This window comes from Drosophila simulans, chromosome X (assembly GCF_016746395.2).
Source record: "Drosophila simulans strain w501 chromosome X, Prin_Dsim_3.1, whole genome shotgun sequence".
Classification (NCBI taxonomy): Eukaryota; Metazoa; Arthropoda; class Insecta; order Diptera; family Drosophilidae; genus Drosophila; species Drosophila simulans.
Genome location: NC_052525.2, coordinates 12,306,030 through 12,314,935, shown reverse-complemented (window position 1 = coordinate 12,314,935; position 8,906 = coordinate 12,306,030). Strand labels below are relative to the sequence as shown.

Below are 8,906 nucleotides of genomic sequence, written 5' to 3'. Positions count from 1 at the left end.
AATTGTCATATAGATGAAAGAATAACTGTTTTGAGCAGATATTAAGCAGTCCTAACGATCCCTATCTTTTTTTGAAGGATTTAGGAAAATTAATTTTTGGGTCAATTTTCGACTTTTTTGTAAGGGGTTACATCATAAAAATTTGCAAAAAATGGCGAAAAAATAAAGTTTCCATATTTGAACACAGTTTGATTGCAAATTTAATTACGAGCTCAACGAGCTATGATATTCGATGGTGAGACACTTACTTTTAAAGTTGTGGCCAAAAAACTGAATATTTTATTAGTGAAATTTTAAAATGGGTTTTTGCAAAAAAAACTATTTCCGATTGGAATTTTCATCATATCTTGGCTAAATATGGTCATAAAGCTAAAAGAATAACTGTTTTCAGCAGCTAATTACCAATGCTAACGATCCCTATCACTTTTTGCAGAATTTAGGAAAATTTATTTTCAGGTCATTTTTTCGCATTTTTTGTAAGGGGTAACATCATCAAAATTTGCAAAAAATGGCATTCCATATTGGGGCCATAATTTGCAATGATATGGCCAATTAATTGATTATTTAGGATACCTAGCACTTCAATGCTTTATTAGCACTTAGCACTTAAATGTTTTATTATTTTTAACTGACTTTTTATATATTTTGCCTAAATACAACACATCTTTCTCAAGAGATAATTAATGTAAGCAGTTCTGTTCCCAAAATCTTTTTAAATGAGCGCCGTTATATGTCGATAAGTTTTTGCAATGTCATGGGAAACACATTCCATCTGGGCCATTAGATATATTCCCTGACTTAATTCCTGCTGGAGACTCATAGACCTACCCTTATTGTTTTCCTTGCAGATTTGCCAGCGCTCACAAACGGAAACGGAAGTGACGCCCGAAAGGAAAAGGGAAAGAGGAAGTGGAAGCGCAGGACAAACGGCTGAATAATGCAAATTAAAACACAATAAAATGTAAAACACAAATGACAACGGAGAACACGAGCTGCAAAAGGCTAAAGGAGCTAAAAAAAAAAAAATAGCAAAGGGCGAATCGGTTGACATGCCAAAAAAAATGCGAGTGGCGGCAACTTTTCCACTGAATTGATTTGATTTTCAGTCAGGAGTACAGCCGGAATACGGAGCGTATGCGCGATACGTATACGCGATTTTAGGGCGCCGGGGGAGCGGCGGAAATTTGCATAACTTTGCTGGCGTGGCATAAACATCAAAAAACAAATTGCAAGTAACAAAGGGAAGCAATGGTCATAAAAACGGCGCCAGCCTCGTAAAAAATACGTTACAAAAAAAAAAAGAAGTTCACGCAAAACCCCCGTTCTTTAAGTGAAAATTAATTTATGCAGCAAATCAAATACGGATAGGGAAGAAATATAAAAGTAATCGCTGGCCGTAACAATTAAGACAACCGAGGGCAGAGAAGAAAAGTCGGGAAAAGCCGGGAAAACGCTGGAAAAATCAAGAGCAGCAGCAGCCGAAAAAGGAAACACAGAGTCGAAGAAACCGGTTAGCGAGGGTTGCTTATAAATGTACCAAGACAGCGGCTGCAGCAGCAGTAGCAGTCGACGCGGCAGCAGCAGTGCAGCAGCAGCAACATCTACAGCAGCAACTGCAGCAGAAACTGCAGCAGCAGCAGCAGCAGCTGCAACAACCAGCAGCAGCGACGAGGAAACACTCGAGACTCTGACGATTATAACGACCACCATCACCGATAGCGATATCCATGCGACCACAACAACCACAACGGTTATAGCCAGCGGTACGGCGACAACAGCGGCAGCGGCAGCGACAACAGCAACACTTGCCACACTTGCAACGCTCGCCAGCAACAGCGACATCGAGGACAGCAGTCCGGTGGAGAGCGAGGATAGCGAGGAGTGCGAGTATATCGAGATCGATTGCCAGACGACCGCCCAGGAAGGCACTTCGCCAAGTGGCGGCAGCAGCAGCAGCGGCAATGCGGTCTTGCTGCAACGCAGCAGCAATAACCTCCAGCAGCAGCAGCAGCAACAACAGCAGCAGCAACATTTGCAACTGCAGCTGCAGCAGGCGGACGAGCGATTGTTGCGCAAAATCGGCTATATTGCATCGCGTGTGCGCTGCCTGGCCAAGTACTACGGCGACTTCCGGCTGGTGAATCCGTACAGTGCCCGCCGACAGAGGCGCCAATTGCAGGAGATCCTGCTGCGGCACTCGATCTTCGATCCTGGCAAGGAGCACCAGCGGGCGATTGTCTTGGCCGCGGCAACAGCGGCAATTGCCGGTCCCCTGGCGGCCATCGATTGCGTCTGCGGCAGCAGTAGCATCAGTTTAGAGGCAGTCAGCAGCAGAAGTCGCAGCAGTGAGCTGGAGGACGATCATCACGAGCAGGATCAGGTGCAGGAGGAGCAGGAGCAGAATCAGGGGGATACCGAGGATAACGAAGAGGAGCAAGAGCATCCGAGTGAAAAGCAAGAGAGAACAGACATTGAGGAGGAGCCACCGCCGGCGATTGCAGTGACCACCACCACAACGGCCACCGTGCGCCGGAAGTCCTCGAGCAGTTCCACCATCAGCGGCACGGCCACCGTTTCCGGTTCCGTTTCGGTTTCGGCCTCCGCCTCGCAGTCCTTTTGCTCCAACAACATCAATCTGCTCGAGGAGCTGCTCATTCAGTTCTACGAGGAGCAGGATCATCGCAGCAACCTAACGGTGATCCGACATCATCATCATCAGCAGCACCAGCAGCAGCAGCAGAGGATCACCAACAATAATAACAACAATAACAATTGCAACAGCATACAGAACAACAACAACATGTCGAATCCTGCGGCCACAGCGGCAGCAACAGCAACGCCATCAGTGGAACAACCGGCGACCTCGGGCACCACCAACATCCACTTGCAACCCACCTCCCTGCCCGATGGCAGCGATAATCCGCGCCGCCGCCGGGCCAGCGATTGCTCAGCGGTCCAGGCCGCCCTCCAGAATCAGCTGCACTGCATCACGCTGAAGAACAACAATTGCGGCAAGGCGCTGCCCTTCCATCGCGGCAGTTGCGGCGCCGCCGGTGAGCACCTGTTGGCCGCCAATTCGATAGCTAATCGTGCCACCATTATCCTGAGCAAATCCTGCAGCAATGTGGATGGTGATGCCGCTGCCACAGCGGCAACCGCACTAAGTTCTACGGTTGGCGGTGGTGGCATTGGTGGCAGTATAAAAATGCGTGCCAGTGCCACAGATATCGAGACGAATGCATTGAACGGTGCCCGAGATGCCATCGTTGCATCGAATAACGGTAATAACGGCAATAACGGAAATAACGGGAACAACGAGTACAGCATCCTGCAGCTGAACAACACGATCATCCAGTGCCACTTCAACGACGATGACTTTCGCGCCCTGGTCAAGGACCTCAAGCGCAAGGTCGAGTACACGGAGCGCATGAACTGGCTATGTGAGTAGATCGATTCGATATATGTATAATATTTCCTAGCTACAGGTAGCTGAAACATCTAGTGGAAACCTTCATAAATATAAATATGATGGATAACTTATGAATAACTGCAACATAAATATTAAATCGTAGCTTAGTTACCTTTAAAATTTTACTACAATATTCAGAGAGTTGGTCGACCACCCATTTGACCAATGTAATTGATGGTCTGATTCCTCGCTGACAAGTGGCGCAAATGGTCAAGTGCTTTGGCCTGTGCCAGCCCAGCACTTTCACCCACCTCCGCTTCCGGTCCGCTTTGCGCTTTCTCCACTCTCGTCATCCCCACCCTTTTTTTGTGTTGTGTGTAATCGCCTCAAATGAGGCATGAGCAAATGCAACAATGGGTTGGAATCAAATGGACAAATTTAAATCCAACTACAATGGAATGGAAAAATGATTTCAAAACACTGCACAAATGCCACGGGTGCGTTTTAGGGGTGGGGCATTGGCTTTTCCATCCGGAAAAGTGTGCGGGTGAAAAGCGGCCGGCTGGCTGGCGATGTGAAATATTTAATTCAATGGCAGCTTATGCATTCGCCATTTCCACATTTTGCACATTTTCCAGCATAGATTCAGATGCAGGGAATCAGAGCAGACAAATGCAGTGTAAAACGTAAATGAATATCTTATGACTGCAGGTGGATTAGTATTTGATTGGTTTTTCGGCACTAAACATAAAATATGGATGGGCATTAATAAAGCGTAAAGTAAGAGAGTGAAACGAGAAATCTTTTTGCAAGGACACAGATCGTGGCACTTTCGACTGAGTTTCCGTACTTTTCACAGCGACTTGATTGCTTCAACGCCTGTGGTCTTTAACGGCAATACGCACTTTACGCACAGCGTGCATCTTTCAAAGGACAATACAGAAATATAAAGCAAAAATTAACTGCGACTGCGGTGTGCACTGAAACACGGAAATTAGGGAAACACTTGAACATTTTCCAAATTTAAATTTAAAAAATAAAAGAGTATGAGGAGCAAGGTAAATGTTATCTTTAGAGAAACATGAAAAGCTAGGAGCTCACTTATATCATACAACAAATTTTCCCGGGCACAAAAACTATCACAACTTTCTTGAATGGCATTACAAGTTGTCTTTGTATCGACACCACGTTCTCCTTGGCTTTTTGTGCTGCTGCTTCCTTGATATTTTCGTCGAGTTTCTTCTGTTTGCCATTCGTCCTTGCAGTTCACTTAGCATACTTATAAGCAGGCTTTCCCCATCGAATGTTTGTGTGTGTGTGTGTATGCGAGTGTTGGAGCCTTCTGACATTTTCCACACCGTCGCATCTTAAACATTTCAATTTAATTGGAGCCGGGACGCCGCAATGTTTACCCCACATCGTGGTCGCCTGTGGATTGCCTTCCGTTCAATTGGTTGCTAGGATTTTTCCACCCACTCCTTACAAAATATTTAACAGCAAATGCTCCTTTAATCTTTTGAGCCGGTAACAAGAAGCGTGTGTTTTTCCTAGGAAATATCTTTGATCTCTTTCTTTGGACTTGACGTTTTATGTCAAGTGGTTATATATTTGACTTTAAAACACTGATTAGGAGTTTGCCTATTTCAACACGGAGATTATTAGCTCGATCTATTGGACAACATTATTTGTCCATTTAAGTTGTTTGTCCTTTGCAACACTATTTATTACCCTCAATGCGTGCCCAACACTGTCACGATGAGATAAATGGCTTGACTTTGATTTTTGGATGCCTGGATTGGCTGGCATTTTGGCCACCTTGCCTGTTTCGGGCACCCGGCCTCCTATATTTGCGGATCGTAAATCAAAAGCATCGAGACACTGAGTAGAGGGTGTGTGCCAAAAGGCCAGGAATCATAAATTGCCCGAGCATTTCAGAAGGAGCCACAAAACGCAAAATGGTCATAAATTCAAAAACCTAAATGGCTTTGGCAATACTGAATCAAAAGGCAACAAAGGGGAACCAGGAAGAAAGGCCGGCCAGAAAGTGAGAGTCGAAAGGGCAGGAAAACGGGGGCGGTGGAATGAAAAGCGCCGAACATAATACAAATGACATATAACAGGAGTCGGGAAATATGTCGGAAATCTACTCGAGACATTCGCCGAAAAAAAAAAACACCCCAAATGGCCATGAGCCGTATCAGCCCTATCAGACTCAAAAGGCACTTAAGACCTTGGATAAGGGGCAGTCCAATGGAACGGGAAAGTCTGGGAGTCTGGAAAGAAGTCGGTGAAATCAGAAAATGCCAGGGACAAAGCTAGAGAGAGATGTGACAAAAGGCAAATGGCAATGGGATTGCTTGTTGGCGGGCTGGCAGCAAAAATCTAAAAATAATAAAATACTTTATTGTTCAGTTAACAATTCAATTGTTTCACTTAACAAGAGCTGGGCCACAGTCGAAGCCACAAAGCCAAGGAAAAGCGACAGATTCTGCGTGCAGAAAAAGGAAAAGCAAGATACGAGTGCACTGGGTGAAAAACTTTCAGGGTGTATAGATTGGAATCTATAAAAATCTTATATACCAACACCAACTGCCCTTGATTTTGTTCAGTGCACCCATAACGGTGTGTAGATAAACTGGTATATAAAGAATAAATTGCCACAAGCGAACATTAAGTGATAAAGTGTTTGTCAAATCAAAACGATTGACTAGCCAAGGACACGACTAGCCCGAAGATGATGTCCTGCAGATGAGCGGGACTCAGTAGTTGGAAATCAAATCAAAATTCGACCAAATGGGCGAATGATGTCCTGTCAGTTGATGGACGATGGACTGCATCATTATCATTGGGATCATCATCGTTTGCATTCCCATCGTCATCTGGCTGCACTTGACATTTCGAAATGGCAGTTTTTGAATGCCGAAGGTTTCCCATTTCAGCGATGACAGTGAAATTCGTGCTGTTCTCGAGTTTCGACAAGTGGATAATATTTGCCCACCAAAACGGTTGAATTAAATCTATTTCTATTTCAATCCGCAGCACGTGTCACTGTATTTTCTTTACATACACGTGGATATATGTATATCCGCCATGCTAATGAGGCGAGGTCGTCGCCTAATTGAAATTTCTGCGCCAGACTAGACCAAAATTTTGCGGTACCCGAAAGTTTTTCTTGTCTCATTAATTATAATAACTCGCTTGTCGTCAAGTGGCAAAGGCGGTACACAAAGTTGTCATAGTGGAGGGGAGAGGGGCTCTGGAAATCCAGGGGCGGAACAGGAAAGGTGTAGTTATTGCAAATTAAAGTGCACGCAAGGAGACAACTTTTGTGCATGAAACTGGCAAAGTTGCGAAAGTTTTTCAAAATATGTCTGAAAGCTGTTGTGGATGCAATACATGTTCTAGTTTTCCATTTTCTTCGAGTTACATTCTGTTGCTGATGGCTTCTCTTATAGTACAACTAAATAAACTATTAACAATTTCATGATAAGCTTTACAAACTGCAGTCTGCTGAAGACTTAAGGTTTTAAAATCTTCAATATGCATATACGAAATGAGCACAATTGAATCAGTTAGTATCCAAGTGTGCTTGAGTTCCGTTTGACTTGTCTATTAAGCGCATTAGCCGCTTCGTTTTTTCCCATCGCCAAACGCATCCTGGAAAAGTGCGAGGACGAATATTGGCAGTATTGACAGCTTGACTGAACTGACGGCGGAGATTATTGGGCATGTTGGGTACATGTTAAATCAGGCAACTGATGACAGACAATATCATAATAGAGCAATGGATATACATGCTACAGCCAAGTCGATTGACTTTAAATGCCATCAATCATGGCACAATTCGATTTGAGCTTTCCCCTGATTAGATCCAATAAGACTAATCCGTTTGGGATTGAAAGGCAATTGAAACAATTGAATGCTTATCGGGTATATTTATTGCAAACTCAATCAGTGCGTTTTTGATTCGAAAATGGCTCGAAGTCTTGTTTCCATATAATCCCAACTAAATATGAAACTTATATTGTTACCCTAGAATGAAATTGCCTTTCAAAATGCAAATCAATGTTTTATGGAATATGTCAAAATTTGAAATCACCGTGGCAAGTTTATTCGGATATAGATTTTTTTTTTATTTTTCGACCTACTTCTGTGTGGGCGTGACAAATTTTGATATACACCCACACAAGCGCAGGCATATCCTTCTGCTTTGTGTGCGTACTCATGTTTAAGCAATCATTTTAATGAGCAATAAAGTGTTGCATACTTAAGAGGGCAAACGTGGGAATTTCGGCGGCTGCGACAAAAAGCAAAAACGGCGACCGCAAGAAGGCGAGAAAAGAACGGAAAACTAGAGCACACACACGCATATCACATTTGTTTATGCCATGTGTACGAGTGTGTGTGTGTGTGTGTGTGAGTGTGTGTGTGCAGGTGTTAACGCGAAATGCTTAAAAAGCTCTAAACTTGCCGAACAAAAATCAACTTCTTTGGGGTGGAAAAATGCGAGTCGCCCCCACAAAAAAATTGTTCATTGTTTGACTGTTGATAAACAGGCATTTAACTTGAATTATTCCTGAAAAATGAGCAAACTTTTTCCAACTTTTTCCTCGGGAAAGGGGTTTATTCAAGGGCCCAAAGGCCAAAAAGATAACGCCAACGCCGTCAGGAGAGCGACGAACAAAAGGAGTTGAAGGAAGGGGAAGAGTCACGAACAGATACGTAGCCAAATACGCACAAGGACATTATTCTTGAGCCAAAAATTGCACCACTTGCAGGATGTGCGTCGAACGAAACTGTCTAGATAAATAATTATGTCAGTTTTCCAGCTGGCATTCCACAAAGGGAATTAATTCTGGCACCTGCAGATTTCTACCAAATGTATGCATTATATTTTAATCTGAATAATGTCAGCTGCCATTCTGTCAGAAAATATCACCTTGTATGTTAAACAATGCTCTCTGTTCACCATTATTCGATTCAAGAGTGTAGTATTTAATGAAAACGCCACAGATAGTATTTCATGTAGAAATCTTTGGAAATGTAAATGAGTTTTAGAAATAGAGTATTTCGATTATTACGAACTTTTGTCGCTAATTCCATTGAGAATCCCTTGCAATCGTTCGATTTGAACGCCTAAGTTTACTCACGGGTGTATTCATACCCGAAATGTGAGTTATTTTTAATATTTCTACCGTGTAATATGCGTAAAGTGAGTATTTATGTTATGCACGCACCTCGTCCCCTCTCTTTCGTTTGCGACCCCTCAGCCCGTCTCTTTTTCTTTTATTGCCGTGTCATGTGGAGTGTGGCTCGTTCCGTCCCTTTCTCTTACCTGCCACATTTCTCATGGCTCATACAACAAATTTTATTTATTATCATTTCGCTTTTTTTTCGTTCGCTCGTTCGTTCGTTCTTTTCTTGGGTTTTTGTTTTATTCATAAACACACATGACGTATTGTTGTTGGTGTTGTAATTTATACGTGTTGTTTATTTT

The 8,906-nt window shown here is 43.4% G+C and overlaps 1 protein-coding gene across 1 annotated transcript in view; it reads left to right on the top strand.

Moving 5' to 3' along the window:
- Positions 1-1,531: 1,531 nt before the first annotated feature.
- The window catches only part of LOC6725898 (high affinity cGMP-specific 3',5'-cyclic phosphodiesterase 9A), a 44,602-nt gene continuing 37,227 nt past the window's right edge, over positions 1,532-8,906 (top strand). Inside the window, exon 1 of the mRNA XM_039296970.2 lies at positions 1,532-3,440. Coding sequence (XP_039152904.1) covers positions 1,532-3,440 — 1,909 coding nt within the window. The remainder of the gene's footprint in view (positions 3,441-8,906) is intronic.